The following is an 18506-nucleotide window of genomic DNA, read 5'->3' as shown; positions in this document are numbered from 1 at the left end:
ATCTTGAATTGGGCTGGAGGGTTTTTTGGTCTCCACCGAAGGTCTGAACTTACTCCTTTTATCTGAAGTTGAATTTGATTCAAGGGTGGTGAACACTTGATTTTGAATCGGACTTGTGATTTCTTCAAGGGCCATCGAGGCTTGATCTTGAATGAAAATAGGACCACGAGCGGTTTCAGGATTCAAACACATGGCAGGCAAGCACGAGATGGAGGTGATGGCCTGTTTCTTTGTTCAATCTTTCCAATTCATACTGAAGAGGGTTAGGGGATGAATCAGCACATGCAGTTGTTGCGTTTGCTGACGATCCACAAGATTGATGTTTCATTGTCACTCGTCTTATCTATTATCCAGGCAGATGTGGTATCTTCCTTGGAAGTGTATCAACCATTGAAGACGACTACTCGAGAGCAACGCTAAGTAAGCAATTAGGGAATAGGTTCCAGGCAATCGGTTCCAGATTGGAAGGCTGATTCCGAGTGCCGGCTGATTGCTCTCTTTCTCCTTGCCCTGCAGGTAAGAACAAGGACAAAGGAAAGGACATGGAGAAAGCATGATATGAGATACTCTTGCTTTCAAAGAAGTACTGGCAATTTGATGGCGTCACACGACGAGGCTTTGTTCTTTGGTGACAATGCCAGCGGAAAGTTGTTGAGGCTTCTCGAGCTCTTTGATTAGAACAACGATGTCGAGCTTGGATTTGACTTAAACTCCTCCATCTGGATTATGCAGTTCTGCAGGGGAGGGCGTCGTGCTATGGTGATTTGTTCCAGCTCCTTGTATTACATTCTTCTCTACTTGTTTCTTTTTGCATAGCCGAGGTGGTGCGCATCCCTTTGCCTTGGTCTTTCAGAGCATCACTTCTCAGCGATTCATCCATGCTTGGCAGCTTCAGTGTAAAGAGCCGACATCATGTCACCTGTCCTGAAGTATTCGCTGAGGGAATTTGAGACTCACCAACAGTTGAAGACGAGCACTCGAGAGTAACGTTAGGTAAGCAACCAGGTAAAGGTTCTGGGCAATCAGTTCTAGATCGAAAGTTTGATTTCGGGTTCCGACTGATTGCTTTCTTTCTCCTTGTCTTGCAGGCAAGAGCAAGGGCAAAGGAAAAGATGATTGCTTTCTTTCTCCTTGTCTTGCAGGCAAGAGCAAGGGCAAAGGAAAAGATAGGGAAAAAGCATGATATGAGATACCTTTACTTTCGCCCCTGATGATATGAGATACTTTTGCTTTCGAAGAAGTAGCGGATGAATCAGCACATATATTTGTTACGTTTGTCTCCACATGCTTCGATCCACCGTTTCCTCCTGCCTTATCCGTTCTGCAGGCATCTGGTATCTTCTTTGGGGGTACATCAACAGTTGAAGATGAGTACTTGAGAGCAGTGCTGGGTAAGCAATCAGGGAAGGGGTTCCAGGCAGTCGGTTCCAGACGGAAAGCTTGATTCTAAGTGCCGACTGATCGCTCTCTTTCTTTTTGTCTTGCAGGGAAGAATAAGAACAAAGGAAATGACGTGGAAAAGGCATGCTGTGAGATACTCTTGGTTTCGACCCTAATGATATGAGATACGTTTACTTTTGAAGACTTGGTTGAAGAGGTGTTTTCAGGGAAGAAGAAAACTGAGTATATTGAGAGGTTTGGTTGCAGTTGCATTCTTGGCAAGGAAGAAGAGTCAGGCGTTTTGGATGTATGCCTTACCATGAATGTTGACATATATAGGGATTTTAATAGCAGGTAGTGGTGCGGGTGCGGCTTTGTCACCCACGCTTGTCGGCAAAAGTGTGGTAGTTGAAATAGTGAACTCCACGCGTTTTTAACTTTGTCAGAGATCTTTGACAAAGTTGCATGCATTATCTGAAAAGCTAAAATTGCGTCTGAAAAGTGCTGACGAACTTTACGCAGGAAAATCCGGCTTTCAAAATTCGAAGAGTGGTGTCTCTTCGATTTTTTTTTTGAATTGGTGGTTGTGTTGCCTTTCCTTTTATAAAGGTATCGATCACATCGAACATGCACACTTTGAAGATTGCCCGTTCGTGAAAATTGTCTCCGGTGTATTTTTTTTGAGATTTTACTCCATCCAACCCTTTTCTTTTAACATCTTTGAAAATGGCTAACCCATCTAACATTTGCTTAGATTTGGGTCTCAGCGGTGATACAGGTGCGCCGCGTCAGGGTAATATATGGTGCCCGTCTTTCTTATCTTCCAATGGCCCTCTTACAGATAAAGACTCAATGATGAGGGATGCCACAACGGCTATGGTAGTAGCTAGGAACCTCCTCACTCCTAGAGATAATAGGCTGCTTTCAAGACGGTCCGATGAGTTGGCTGTTCAAGGGTCCCTAGCTCTCAGTGTTCAGTGTGCGGGCTCTGTGTCCAACATGGGCTAACGCTTACTTGCTCGAACCCGTCAAGTTGAATCATTGATGGTCGAGGTGGAAAATCTTAGACAAAAGAGTAGACAGCTTAAGCGCGAGAATAAAGATTTGCACATGCTTGCAAATAATTATTCGACGAGCATGAAGAGGAAGCTTGATCAGCTGCAAGAATCTGAAGGTCAGATTCAAAGTGACCATCAGAGGTTTGTGGCTTTCTTCCAGAGGCACCTTTTGCCTTCGTCATCTAGCATTCAGCCAAGTATTGAGGCCTCGAATAATCTATCTTCAATGCCTCCCGCTCCTGGGGTTTCGCCAAGTAGTGGGGCTTTATGTGAACAACCTTTGTGAAGGCTTTTTTTTTTTTTTTTTTTTTTCTTTCTGTTTTTTTTTTCGTACGCATTTGTAATTTCTCGAAGATATCAATAGACAAGCTTTATTTCATTCAGCGTATTGTGTTAAGTACAAACAAAACATATTAAGATGTGTTACTTCCTTCGCCTTTTTTTTTTTTTTTTTAAATGATACTTTTGCAAGGCGGTGCCGTGCACCATCCTTCCTCTATTTTCTTCTTTTCAATAATTTTGTCGCCACCATCTCTTTTCCTTTTTCTTCTTGACTTGCTAACAGTAGCTTGCACCTTCTTTTTGTGTGCGTGTACATTGTTCTGATGACGAGTATGGTAGCTTGGCACTGCTGGGTTCTTTGATGCACCGCATGCGGACCATTTTTTTATTTATTTGCACAGTCATCTTATTACATTCTTTCCTGCATGCGGATTGCTGTTTGCATAGTCACCGCACCATTATTTGCATGGTCACTGCACTTCATTTCCTCCTCAATGGGATTCCTCGCTTGCATCTTTTTCTGTATGCGAACTCGCACAGTCACCGCATCATTACTTGCACAGTCGCCATACTCCATCTACTTCTCTGGGTTCCTGTACACACACACACACACATATATATATATGTATATATATATATATATGTATATATATATATATATGGGATCGCACCATCACTGTGTAACCATTGCACAGCCGCTGCAATATTTGCTGTCTTGTGGTGGAGGAAAGAGAGAAAGGGGGGATTTCAAAGTGCTCGTTGGAGGATCTTGCCTTCCTCAAGGAGGATTTGTCGAAGCTTGTTTCTGCGATTGACAAGCTTAACGTTGATTCTTCATCCTTGAAGATCAAGATTGCCAAACTTATGGCCGCCTTAACTGAGTATTTTTCCTTGCATGCTATTTCCTCGAAAAAATTGAGTCCAGATGTTAGAGATCACCAGCTTGCAGCAATAGACTTGTCACTAACCCAAGTTCGGTCTTCTCAGCAAGCTGCTTTGGGAGATTATCAAGCCACATAGACTTCTTTAGCTTGCGTCCAAGTGCGTCTAGATACGTTGATACGAGAGGAAGAACAGCTGGGCATAGAAGCATCACGACTTGAAAATGTCCTCGGGGAGCAGGGAGCTACACTTTCTCAATGCCAAGAGGAGATTTCACGCCTAGAACAAGAGAAAGGCATGGCTATGGAATTGCCCATCTTGTCTCCCACCGAGGTAAAGACTTTGAAGACTTTGGAAGGTTTACTTGAAGATCGCCTTCGTAGTTTTAGGGACATAGTTTTCAAGTAGTGTCTTCTGCTTTTTTTGTAATCATACTCTGGGGCCGACTTTTTTCTTTTAAAGAAATAAAGTGTTTGCATTCTTGAATTTGCTCTTTATTCTTCAAAGTGTTTGTGTTTTTGTTGATGATGTGACTGTACTTGAAGTTTTGAAGTTTCAAGTTGCCTATGTACCCTCGGTTGAGGAGGGATCAAGTCATGACGTAGTTCAAATGAGTGATGATTTTTTTTTTTAAAATGATTTTAATGGTGATTTTGATGATTATTTTGTCGTACACAGTTTATGCTCTTGCGGGCCAGGAGCGTTTAGTTGTCCCCTTTTAGGCTCGTGCGAACGATGAGCGTTTTGAATTTGTCAAACGATCTTAGAGAGGCATTCCTTGCAATCTTCATAGCAAGGAGTCTTGACCGAGTGATTGAAGAAGTCTTTGGGGAAGAAATCGCGCATCGTGATGGCAACGGACGATCTTCGTGTCATAATTTCATCATCCTCAACACTTTCATTTAGCTTTGAAGGTTGACAGTAGCTGCTTTGCCCTCTTTTCGATTGGTGAACTTATAGAGGAGACGTATGTTTCTTGTGCATTTTCTTTGGAGTGACATAAGTCCATCCTTCAACTTCACTTGACTTAACTTGACTGACATGGTTTTGGAGCATGCCCCCAACGGTTGAGGTGAAGATTTTGAGTTGAAAGAGCCACAAGTGATGGTGATATAGTTTGACTTCACCACATCATTAAGATCTAGCTCGATGATCCCTTTCTGAGCCAACTTCATGATGAGATCTTTTAGCACGAAGCACTTTTCCGTCGGATGACTGATGAAGCGGTGGAATTTACAGTACCTTGGACTGTCAATACGGTTCATCTCTTCCGGCCTTTTGCACTCAAGTAGGTCGATCACCTTTTTGTCAAGCAAGTCTTTCAACATGGTAACCATATCAGAGTCGAGGAATGGATAAGTCTTCACCTCAAGCTCCTTCAAAGTGCGTCTACGCAGCTCTTGATCACGAAAAGCTTCGGTTTGAATCGCCTTGCCTCGTGTATGGATTTTGACTAAAGTTGTGTTGACCGTCATTGCTTCCTTGGTGGGTTTCCACATAGCCTTATCCACCTTTGGCCCCACAACTTTGTCGTTCTTGTAGTCAACGATCAGTTCTTTCTTCCCATGACGGGTGATGCTTAACTCCATATCGTGGGTGCGAGTGGCTAACTCCTCAAATGTTCGTGGTTTGATGCCTTGAAGGATGTAGTGTAGTCCCCACTGCATGCCTTGAATGCACATCTCAATGGCGGAGGTTTCAGAAAGTCGATCTTTGCAATCTAGGCTTAATGAACGCCATTTATTGATGTAGTCGATGACAGGTTCACCATTCCATTGTTTCGTACTGGTCAGCTCTAGCATGCTTATAATGCAACGAGTGTTGTAGAAGCGGTTGAGAAATTCCCTTTCTAGCTGATCCCAACTGTTCATAGACTCGGGTTCGAGGTCGGTGTACCAGTCAAAGGCGTTACCTTCAGAGAGCGCATGAACTGTTTGACGAGGTAGTCTCATTCCGTCCTAGCATTGTTGCAAGTTTCAATGAAATGGGCAACATGTTGCTTTGGGTTGCCTTTTCCATCGAACTGCATGAATTTTGGAGGCTGAGAACCCCTTGGCATCTTTAAAGCATCAATCTTCTTGGAGTAAGGCTTTGAGTACAGTACGGAGTCATGTGAGCTTCTTTCGTATTGTGTCTTGATGGTGCTTGCGATCATCTCTTGTAGCTGCTGGATAGAGAGAGATCCCATGAAAGCCGTTGCTTGGTCTAGCTTCAGCTTCTCTTCGATTTTCTCTGCTGGAGGTTCCTCTTCTTCGTCGACTTCTTTCTTTAATGGACCAACATTTGGGTCGCCTTTCACGTCGAGCCGCGCATCTAGTTGATTGATGAGTGTGGCGATCTGCAAATCCTTCTCTTCCACAATCCGTGTGAGCTTTGCAATTGCTTCACTCATTTGAGCCAGTTGTTCTTCAATAGAGGTGACGCTGATGGTTATGACTTGTGCAACCAATAGACACGACTTTCCTTCAGACATCTAGGGTGCTGATGTAGAACCCCATTGGCCATTTTGGGATGTCATCCTGTGTGCCTCAGCAGCATGCTTTGGTGCCCCCAACAAGGTCAGGTTGATGACGGACTGGCCCCTTTGATGCTCTTCTTGCTTGCTTAACGGTATCAACTTTGCAGCGGCATATTGAGGAGTGGTTGTGGCACCAATGGATGCTCCATTCGTGGCGGAAGTGCTCATGCTTCTTCCCTTGGTGGTTGCAAGAACGGCTTATCCCTTGCTTGATGCCATTGATTTTGGAGGTGTGCTTTGGTTTTCTTGAACGGAGAAAGAGATGTGAGGTAGAGATTATCCCACCGGGCGTGCCAAATTTGTAAACACGAAAAATTCCTGAAACAAGAACACGTGTACAAAATATATTTTGTATTAATTAATGATTTTGGGGTTACAATCTCTTTATAATTTGATCCTCTGATTCGATCACTGTAAGGTGTTGATTTGTGGATGTGCGATTGATCCAAGGGCCGTCGAGGCTTGATCTTGGATGAACAGTTTGAAGTTTCTTCAATGGCCGTTGGGGCTTGATCTTGAAGGTTAAGGGAAGTTTTTTCAAGTGGCCTTTAGGGCTTGATCTTTGAAGGTTGATGAATGGGTCTTCAAGGGGGCCTTTAGGCTTGATCTTGAATAATGGTTGTGCAGATTTCTTCAAAGGGCTTTTGGGCTTGATGTTGAAGGTTGATGGATGAGCGGATCTTCAAGGGCTTTTGGGCTTAATCTTGAAGAATGATTGGATGTGCAGATTTGTTAAGGTTGTTGATCCAAAGGGTCGTTGGGGCTTGATCTTAGGATGAACGGATGATGAACGATGAACACTTTCTTCAAGGGCCGTCGGGGCTTGATCTTGAGTTGGTGGAAGCTCTTGAAGGGGCCTTTAGGGCTTAATCTTTGAAGGTTGATGAATGGGTCTTCAAGGGGGCTTTTGGGCTTAATCTTGAATAATGGTTGTGTGGATTTCTTCAAGGGCTTTTGGGCTTGATCTTAAAGGTTGATAGATGAGTGGATCTTCCAGGGCTTTTGGGCTTAATCTTGAAGAACGATTGGATGTGTGGATTTGTTGATGTTGTTGATACAAAGGGCCGTTGGGGCTTGATCTTAGGATGAACAGATGATGAACGATGAACACTTTCTTCAAGGGCCGTCGGGGCTTGATCTTGAGTTGGTGGAAGTTTTTCAAGGGCCGCTGGGGCTTGATCTTGAAGGAGGATTTGACGAAGAACGAATAGTGCTTTCTTGATCCTTCGGGATTTGCTTTAGAGCTTTAGAGTTTCAAGGCTTCAAGGTTTTGGTGTGATGTCAATTCCCTCCTTTTTCTCTTGATGGAGAAGCCCATTTATAGGCTTTGAGAGTGAATCACCACCATCCGTTTTTTTAGTGAAGTGAGTGGATGTTGTAGGTGAAATAAATGGAGTTGGTAGGTGAAGTAAGTGTGTGATGTAGGTGAAATAAGTGTGTGAGGTTGGTGAAGTAAGTGGAAGTTGTAGGTGAAATGAGTATGTGATGTAGGTGAAATAAGTGTGTGAGGTTGGTGAAGTAAGTGGAAGTTGTAGGTGAAATGAGTGTGTGATGTAGGTGAAATGAATAAAGGTTGTAATTTTAATACATTGGTCAACATTTATTTCACTGAAATTTCAATATCTACACTAACAAATGAAGAATGAATAAATAAGTAAGGCCTTTATTGATTATGTATGAGGTACCTAGAAAATTCTGATATGGATTTTATGAATAACCAAGACGATGCTTGTTTATTTCACACTCATTCTCTTACTCTCAATTCTTTGCTTCTCCAACTCCAGGTAGGTAAACATATCCTAAAAAAAAATATTTAATAGAAAGCAAAATCTTTTTAAAATGTAAGAGTATCTTCAAGAGATCCTGTAAAATAGCCAAAACTCTACTTTAAAGAGTCAAATTTAAGAAAACACAATTCCAACAGACTCTATAAAAGAGTCTCTATTAATAGCAAAATGAACAGTAACTCTTTAAATTTATAGAGCAACTGTTCATCGACTAATATTAAAAAAAAATAAAATAAAACTCAAGGTGAACCCTTGAGCAAGGAGGAAAGGAAGAGAGATCATTTTGTTTTAGAAAAGGGTAATACTATGAAGACCAACTATTTAAACAAAATTTTAAATTCTATGATGTGGTTGTTGATAATTGAATTATTACTTAAATGTTGATTAACGTGCTTATTTTTTATTGGTGACACATTATATGGTTTGCAAATTTGATCTAAATAGTTAGTCTACCTAGCATTACTCTAAGCAAATGGGTGGGTTGTGTTTGAATTGTTAATAATAAAATATTCAAAGTTTGCTAAAATAGAAAGTGTTGTTGGAGGTGAAAAGATAAATCTATTTCATGATAGATGGAAAGTAGTCCTACAACCATGAAATTAGAAGGAAACGACGCGCAGAAGCCGATTTCCCAAAGCATGTGAAATAAGTAAATGGAAGCTCACCTTCAGAGACATTGAGCCAGGATAAAATGTGCAAACAACGTGCAGAAGCCGATTTCCCATTATAAATACGAGATTTACCTTTACTAATACATTGACCAGAATTCAAAGTTTCCTTCTAATTTCATAGGTGTAGAACTACTTTCCATCTTTCCCCAAGGAATAATTTGAATTCCTCATTTCTTCCTATTCTGACTAAGTCTTCATTTCTTTTTAGGAAAACTAATGAAAATAGCTTGAAAACTTTGAGTTTTAATGATAAGGACAAAATAAAGGGTAAAGTGAATAGTATTAGGATTGACTTTTTAGTGTAAAATTATGGTTTTTCGTTAAAGTGAACAGTACCGTGGGCTTTTCGTTAAAACTCCCTTTCTTTTTTCCCTGGGCGCATTTATGGCTTTCTCTTTCGGTATAACATTAAAAAACACTGCTAGCCTCGTGAAGATTGGGTTGCGCACATTGGTCAAACACCCTTTTCTATGGTTAATTCCCAAATATTTTTCTTTTGGAAACAGTAGTCTCTTTGTTTTCCATCCTCGTTTTCTTATGTAAGCTTGGAATGGAAAAATCCTTCTCTCATTAATGGAGCTCGTTGTTTGCACATGATCTTGTATGCAATTCATCTTTGGGTTTTGGTTTCTTCCTAAGTATCCTAGTTGGTTTGCAAGGGTAAGGGAAACTTGCTTTTGTTCTCTCTCAAACTTACCCAATTAAACCAAAAAATATGGTTTGAACTTTGGGTACTCCTAAGCAGCCTTAAAGTCTTCTATAACCTTAGTTTCATATGGGTCCAATAAACTTCCGTAGCCATTAACACCATAATCAACTTGGTGAGCCCTTATATGTGGTTTGGGCCCACTTTAACGTGTACCGTACTTGGGGTGATTTAATTACAACATTGGTGGCGTAAAATTTCATGGCGTGATAAATGTGCACAAATTTACATGGGCTCGGCGTGGTTATACAAACATCTAATTTATAAAATTATTATTTTGTTGGCATGGCATGGTCATAAATTAACATATCCCTCGCTTTTGCACTCGTGCATATATTTAAAGATTCTGGATCCTCGTCAGATCCTCTTTGTGAGGATCCCGGAGATCCGTCAATCTTGTTTGTTCATCGTACATCGTGTGGGCGAAAATTATTTTAAATATTTTTATTTAAAATTAAACACAAACAATACTTGACAAAAACTAACTACACGATATATGATGAACGGACACGATACACAAATTCTTAGGATTCTCACCAAAAGAATCCGGAGAAGATCCTGTTGAATATTTAAACTTAACTCGTAGCATTTTTACGACAATTGGGTTTCAAGATGTAGTTAGGATTGTGCATGATATTTTTGGACCCCAACAATTAGGAGGCTACTGGATCACTCCATCACTTTTGGTTAGCTTGTTTTTGGACAGGAATCTAACCGCCTCTACTTTCTGTTTTAAATATTTTTGTTCTTAATAATATTACATAAAGTAGAATTTTTTTAAGACAAAAAACATTTCAGACTGGATCCTCCACGGATCCTATTACATACAAATCAAATAAAAGCCTATGAACTATTTTTGGAGAAAAAAATACAAAACCAAATACACAATTGACTGCAAGTATGTGCTAGATTACCAACCATCAACCACCATATTGCCTTCCTTGTAAATGTGATTCATCATATAATTAGGAAATCGTTCAACAAATGCCATATATATCCTTGACGAGAGAAGATAGTCTCTATCATTCCATGGAATTTGAATCTCCTTCTTGATCGCTTTTATTAAAATTTTAAAGTCTACTTCAGTGTAAACTTTATCAAACTTCATTCGGATGATTCATTCAATAGGTCTCCTTAAAGATGTAGCTTCAGCTTGTAGAATGAAAAGCACTTATTAAACTTGACGACCTAAAGAATTACTAATTGGAAACCATGCAGCAGAATTACCATTAGATTTTAATACCTAATTAACATAAGTATTCAATATCAAAGTATAAATTGTTAAAGATCAAATAAAATTTCTCAATAAAATTTAACATCACATTTTGTTGCGTGTATGTTGCTGTAAGCATAAAAATACTCGTCCGTCCCTTATAAATCGTCCATCCATTTTATAAGGGACAAATTTCAGTACACGAAACAAAAGAAAGAATGATTCTAAATCGCCCATTGTTCCACCGTCCTTATTAATTTTTTATATTCGTAACACTCTGTCTTTAATTGTATTTTACGGTATCTAGTATAAAGTATACTATTTCGTGAATGGTACTCTTGTTCTTATCATGTACGCTTATAAATAATTCTGATCCGGCTTCACTTTGACAAAGTCCATGATCCCTCCAACTTGTTTACTCCGTCTGTTCGTGTTTACTACCTCACTCGCACAAAGCAGACCGCGCACTTACTCTCCCTTGAAATTATAATTTTTTTGTCAGTAATTTCACAATCGGCAGTAGATTTGGGACTATTATCCTGGTTTATAATTTGGATGGTGCTATTTACACTTTATTTTTTTGGAACTTAAATAAAAAATTTTCATTATTGTTCACTTTAATGAAAAATCATATTTTACACTAAAAAGTCAATCTTGGTACTATTCACTTTTAAACCCTTTTCATTTGTTTTTATTTTTTATATTTTTATATTTTTTATCTTTTACACACTATTGTTATTTTTGTTATTTAATCCTTTTTAATTCATTTGGTCCGAAAGTCAAAAATTAAAAGGAAAACTAATGAAAAAGGCTTGAAAACTTTGAGTTTTAACGATAAGGACAAAATAAAGAGTAAAGTAAATAATCTCAGGTTTGGCTTTTTAGTGTAAAAATGTGGTTTTTCGTTAAAGTGAACAGTACCACGAACTTTTCGTTAAAACTCCCAAAATTAAAAGCGGTGTGTGAAAATAAAAAGAAGTAAATGGATAATACCATCTTAGATGTTTATTTGACCGGATTAAAATTGAATTGGCTATTTAACACTAGTCACAACATGATTAAACACGAGGTTGATTAACAACTAGATAAGCTGAGATTATACTTTTTCTATGTACGCTTATTTTATACCATTTAGGCCTAAACAGCCAAGTCAAGCCAAATCGATACCTATAATTAGTCTAAACCAAGTCAATCTTACGTATCAAATGTGTCCCATAAAATTAATACGACCGTGTTTTGGGTAATTGCAAGTTGCGGTACACTAATTTTTCCAAACTCACCTATCGATATATGTCGCGGTAGATAAACCCCTTAAAATAATACCAAGAATAGAAATACATCCCTTTACATTATGAAAAGTCGCCATCCCTTTCCTTGATATATACTGACGTACCCGTTTTCTAGCGTGGGGAGAGATCACATAAGCCAAAACTATTTGGTATACAAATTTCCAGGACTAGCTACAGTTGCATGCTCGATCATGGCAAACATGAAGAAACCTACCAAAGAAAGCAGACTCACAAAGTTCATGAAGGCCCCCCTAAGGGTTTTAATCAAGGCCAGGGATTTCTACATCATGAGCATGACCGAGTGCTCCGGTCGATTCGATTACGGCACGGTCATGGGATGCCCTGCTGCCCAAGTCCCAAATGCTTTGCCTAGAAGCTTCAGCACAAGCTCTACCAAATCAAGCACTGCCGATAACGAAGATTACAGGGAGCTTATGAGGGCTGCTTCTGATAGGAACGTAAGGAATAAAATTGAATTCGATCTGGCACGAAAAGCTCAGCTCCCTAGGCAGCCTCCGGTGGCAGGAGTGCCCAACGCCATGCCTCGCAGTCGAAGTGTTGGAATCGGAAGGATCGACGAAGACAAGATGTGTGAATTTGATGAAGAAGAAGAAGTCAAGATCAAGAGAGAAGTGTATCTGAGGAGTAGGAGCTATGCTGTGTCTAGGAGAACAAATTAGAATGGGTAGCTTTTTATATCAAAGTCAATTGTATTATGTTGATCTTAATATCCTTTTTAGTTCAAATGCTTGAGCTAGTGGATTGTAGAGTTGGGGTTGTTATATAAGATTTTAGTTCTGCAGATTTTGAACCAGTATTTGCTATGTAAAACATTATGTGAAATGAAAGATGTATATTATAGAGCACGAAATGTGTTCATCAGTTATCGGAACTGTCAACGTGATCATCATTTGGATCCACGAGAAAAGGACTGCAAAACCAAAGAGTAAACTGTGAATTCCCCTCCTGAGAGCAGCTCCACCGTATTCAATAGCCTGGTGGACCGGCTGTTGCTCCAACCCAATTGCCCCAACTAGCAACTCCAGCCTATGTGGGCGATTGGGCTCGGGGAAGGCTCGAGTGAGAGGCCCAGCTCGAATTGATGACCTGAGAGATTGAGGATACATAATGCAAGGTTGACGTTAGGATAATGTTAGCCACATTATAAAATTAATAAAAAAAAAAGTTTAAAAATTAATAAAAAAATGTAAAAAAGCAATAAAAATTAATAATTTATTATATTTTTTTTTTAAATGTAAACAATTAATAAAAAATTCCAATTTTTTTTTAAAAAATTTAAAAAAAAATTAATTTTTCTATAAATATCTTATCATTATCTTCCATCTTACACCACAATTTTATATTTTCTCAAATATTTTGGGTTGTAATTTCTTATTTAATGAAACATGTTACAACGAGACCGATTAAAAATCATATCCGAAATTTGAAATAAAATTATTTTTTATTATTTGATAAAATAAAAATACTAATATTTTATTGCATATTGCCATGGCTATTCAGTTTAGGGGTAGAGCTGCAAAATGCAATTACTGTTCATTAAAGGCAATTATCGTTCACTAGAGGCTATTCAACAGGAAGTTGCCCTAGGGGGCCTTGATATGTTGGAGTTGCTCTGAATTTTCACTTAGCCTTAGATTTTTCCCCTAAAAGTTTTAATCGGAAATTTAAGGACTTGAACTTTTTTTTTTTGCCGATTTCCCCTCTATTGTTAGTTTTTTTAGATCCCATCCAAATTAACGTTAACTTTTATTACGTGCACACCACGTGGCACTCCTTTGAGGACAAAAGCGTCACTTCGCTAGATCTTTAGACACAAAAGTTATAGAATCACATATATTTCCATAGGTTGACATTTTAGAAATCTATGGTTTTCAATTATTTTAAAAAATGAAGCGATCAAACTATCCTCACATGTTGTGCACATGCTTATATTTAAGAGAAGTTTGGATGAAATGAATGAAAACTAACAGCAAGGGGGACATTGGCCAAAAAATTAGTTTGAGTACTTAATTTTCCGATTAAAAAGTTTAGGGGTTTGACAAAAAAAAAAAACATTTTAGAGAAGAAATTGAAAGTTGAGTAAAAATTCAAGGAAAAATTGGCATTTTACTCCAAAACCAAATGCACGTGGGTTATAACAATTCCTTAATTATCTGATCATTTTCGTTGGTCTTTATTTGTTTCGTAAGATAATTTATTATTTTAATAAAAGTTTAAAAGGAGAGATTTGAAGTTCTCAGAAATTTTGTATTGGTCACATGTTGATCAAGGAATCCATCACAAATGGGGAATAAATAAATGTGCTTTTAATGTTTCAATATCAATCTTTGATATTAAATTCTAAGATTGGATGATCTTATGAAATTCGATATGGCATTCGAAACATTAATTTTGTTGTTGATGATTTGGCTTGTTTAAGTTTATCTTGCGATTTGAATTTAGTATTTTTTGAGCAAGTTCCTCCATCTTATCAACGTCTCCTAACTGTTGATATAGCAGAGGTCAATTGACTTGGTGACATTTTATTGTAGTTTTATATTTATTTTTTTAGAAAAAATTCAAACAATGAGCGACCACAAATCCTTAATCGCCAAATGATCAAGAAAACTGGACTCTAGAAGTTAGAACCTTTTCTAATATTGGGAAATCAGAAAAGAAATGCCACTAACTTCAGAGTTAGTTGGTTTCTAAAGAAATTTATTAAATACGATCTGCTTGCTGTTGGATTTTAGCACAAAGTTAGAAAAGAGAATCTTCATATTGAAGTCTTCCCTAAAAAATGATAGTAACATACCATAACTAGTGTTAGAGCCGCTAACATAGGTGATACAGTATACGCATACATATATGGTCCCAAATCCCAATCAAAATGTTGTTATAGAAACGGATTGGATTTATTAGGTTTTGGTTGGGTGAAACCCGACCTGTTAAGTTAATGGGTCATTTAAACTCAATTCGTTAAGCTAGCGAGTCATCCGAACTTAACCCGTTAAGCTCATTGGTCACCCGTTTCATCCGTTTCACCCGTTAACACCCATTAACAATTTCTTTTGATTTTTTATTTAATTTTGCATTTTAAATTACGCATTTTAATGTAAAAACAAAATCTCACATTCAGATTTCATTTACAACAGTTGGCAGTGCATTTAGTAGTGAAACATAAAGGCACAACAAGAAGCCTGATCTGAAAATAAATAATGGGACTAGTAAAGTCATAGAAGTCATAGAAAGCTAAACACAAAAAAACTATTTCAAAAATCCAACATGCAATGCCAATATGCAAAACCAATGGAATCAATCCATTTCGATAGTTACCTCTGTTGTCCATCCTCTTCGCCATTTGACAAAGGTTTGCCATGACCTTCTTCTTCAAGTCCAAGACAGAGAAGCACTTGAAGGAAGGATCCTGAATCCTGATCCAGCAAGCCAGAGGATGAGTTGCCGTTGTTGGAGGAGAGAAGCTTCACTTGCTCTCGAGAAAACGGTTGAGATGAAGTGTCAGAGCCACCGAAAGAGGAGGAAGAGTCGTCTGTTCCCATTTTGAGCCGGGAATGCAGTCCTGGAGCATATCAGCGACCTCCTTGAAGTGGCAGAGATAGGCTTTGAGTTTGAGGGTTTCCTATTATAAATATTGAAATTACACAAAAACGAGTGTTAACAAGTGCTAATAGGTTTTGCGGGTTGTCCCAAAATGACCTGTTATTTAATGGGTTGACCCGTTAACAACCCGGCCCGTTAAATACTCACCCGAATGCTAATTTTAATGGGTGGGTCGAGTCAGATTAACGTGTTGGGTTTAAAATGTCAGGTCTAGTTATACGTCATTCAATAATGCGTTGCACTATGGAATGAACCATTGTGGTGGAGCAAAGTTTGGATGATGGTACTAAGTGGCGGATTGTCAGGTGTTTAGTGTGGATGCAAATTTCTGTTGTCTCTTCATTTGAAAATGCACCTGCAAAATAATAATACCTTCGAGCAAGGCCAAAAGCCTCATGCGTGATCAATGGGGGACTTTGGTCGAAGAATCTTTGATGCCAAAGTTAGAATTCTGAAAAGAATATATTATTAGGAGTTTGTGGGTAGCAAAATGGCTTTGCATTTTAGTTTGATCAGTGAGGTATTTATAGAAGTGGTCGGCCATATATGGTGGAATTGGGTGAATTATTGCAATATATTATGTGAAATAGTATCTTGCAATTACTGTGGTAATTATTCTCAAATTAAATAGAAAGTTTTGGAGGTTACTTTATTGAATAAAATGAATGAGGGGAGTGATGAGTGGAATTTGAATAAATTTCATAAAGATCACCTTTGATGCTTCCTTGTTTGAGCCGTTATTGTTCGTTGCATGCGCGTGCAAATTTCTATGTTTCTCAAGGGTAATCTCGTATTTCTTGTCCAAAAATCCACGTGTCGCCTAGGGATTTTTGGGATTATTTTTTTCTCCACAGTTTGTATTTTTATTTTTAACCAATTATGTTTTAGGTGTAAATTATATCCCCACCTTTTAATACCAGTTGAGAGTAATAATGTAAATAATGGTTGCATTTTTTTTTCACGTGTCGCCTACGGGAATTTTGGGATTATTTTTTACTCCATAGTTTGTATTTTTATTTTCAACCAATCATGTTTTAGGTGTAAATTATCTCCCCACTTTTTAATACAGCTGAGAGTAATAATGTAAATAATGGTTGTTCCTTCTTGCAAATAACGTATATTCACTGGAAAATTTTCATAATCGGAACCATTTAATTCCTTGATTTTCATTTGAAGATCATTCCTACAAAAAATTATTCGAATCGGATCAAATAAATCAATGGTGTATGTACCAAGAACACATTAATAATGTATCATCCATATATTTGATACATGTGGATGACTGAACAATCTTCGATTTGAATAATTTTGAAAGAATGATTTTTAAATGAAGATTAAGAAATTTAATGGTTCCAATTATAAAATTCCCACAATTAACACGTTATTGGTAAGTGACTGGAAGAGCTCATCTTAGAAGGAGAATGCAAGTATTATTCGGAAACCCTTTTCTTGTGATATCAATTACCAGTGGCCATTGAGCATGTTTTTAGTCATAATTGTTGGACATGGGATGCATAAGAACCCCCGATTTAATAGGATATATTATCTCCTTCACATAATTTAATCTGAACAAAATATCCCATGACATTGGACGGTGCATGGTGGCACATGCATACTGGCATTGGATATATTCGGACTTTATCCTACTTCAGAATTTATCATAGCTAAGTTTTGTGAATTTTACTACTATATGCATTCTTCTGTCTGTTTTTTAGACTCACATTCATTTATTATACCGACGACTTCATCAACTATGTCTACATCATCGTTGAAGACCTTATGCGCCATCTACTTGAGTATACACACAATTAAGGGGGAGTGTTGCAGTTCTAATTCCATTCAGGGTGTGATTGTGTAGTAGTTCTAATTCCATTCGGAGGTGTAAATCTTAGTAGATTATATGTAGAATTCTATAAGATCTTTCCTTGTTGTATTTGTATTACTTGGACAGTAAGATTCTTTCTTCCTTCTCACAGTACATAAAGGCACGAAGGGTGAGAAATCACACACAAAACCGCTGGCCCTCTCTCTTTCCCTCAATAGAATAGGCCTACAACAATTGTCGTCTTTTAAATTTTAGATTTTTTTCATGAAAAGTACACCCGTTTTTTTTGTTGGTCACTTGAGAAAGCAACTTAATACATGTTCAAACCGTGGAAAAAGTTCATCCATTTTGGCTCTTTCCATCTTTTGGATTGAAAAAAAAAAAAAAAAACCCAGTGAAAACTGATGAGATAAGTCGCACAAAAAAACGTTGGACACTTGCAAGTTGCAACATGTTTATCAACATTTAGTAGATACACATCACAAACAATGGACACATGGCATAAACCCATGCAAACCAGATTATGCATTTAAGCCGAAAAATAAAAATTTATTGGGTGTACAAATATGCCATACTGCAATTACATGATCATAATTCATGACCAACGTTATGAACAAATCTAAGAAAGATCAAAGAAAATTCAGCAAGTTAATGAAGCTTTCCATAAGGCTTTTGGTAAAGGCCAGGGACTTTTATGTTCAGAGCATTACAGAGTGCTCTGGACAATTCGACTGTAATGCAATGATGGGTTGCCCTAGTGCCCAAATCCCAAGTGCTTTGCCTAGAAGCCTCAGTGCCAGCTCCACCATATCAACCGCCAGCAGCGATGAAGATTTCAGGGAGCTTGTGAGGGCTGCTTCTGCTAGGACTCCTGGTAGTACTAATCTAGGTCTAGTTGCTGGAAAAACACAGCAGCCTAGGCTGTCTCGGAAGGCTGGGAGTGGATCGAACGCCATGGCTCGCGGTCGAAGTGTTGGAATTGGGAGGATTGATGAGGACAAGCCTTGTGAGTTTGATGAAGAAGAAATGATCAATGTCAAGGAATATGTGTAACCAAGAAGCAGAAGCTATATAGATATGTTTATTTCTAGGAGAACAAGTATGTCTTAGTTATTTTGATTAATTAAGCAATTTCTGTATTGTTAATTTTGTTTTTCTTATGATTTAATCTAAATGACTTTTTCCCAACAATCTTGACAATCTCCACCATCATGTTGATCAATGCAACTATGGTAGTTCTTCAATTGACACAAAAGATATCAAATCCAAAGCCT

At 38.1% G+C, this 18506-nt stretch overlaps 2 protein-coding genes across 2 annotated transcripts; both read left to right on the top strand.

Moving 5' to 3' along the window:
* The first annotated feature begins 11977 nt into the window (after positions 1–11977).
* On the top strand, positions 11978–12466 carry LOC137723686 (uncharacterized). Its single transcript, XM_068462913.1, has one exon. The coding sequence runs from the start codon at positions 11978–11980 to the stop codon at positions 12464–12466; it is 489 nt and encodes a 162-aa protein (XP_068319014.1).
* A 5363-nt stretch (positions 12467–17829) lies between these two features.
* Positions 17830–18285, top strand: LOC137723582 (uncharacterized). The gene has a single exon (XM_068462816.1). It carries the CDS (start codon positions 17830–17832, stop codon positions 18283–18285), a length of 456 nt encoding a protein of 151 aa, XP_068318917.1.
* The last annotated feature ends 221 nt before the right edge of the window (positions 18286–18506 follow it).

Source organism: Pyrus communis, chromosome 1 (genome assembly GCF_963583255.1).
Source record: "Pyrus communis chromosome 1, drPyrComm1.1, whole genome shotgun sequence".
NCBI classification, from domain to species: Eukaryota; Viridiplantae; Streptophyta; class Magnoliopsida; order Rosales; family Rosaceae; genus Pyrus; species Pyrus communis.
This window is presented reverse-complemented; position numbering and strand designations above follow the sequence as displayed.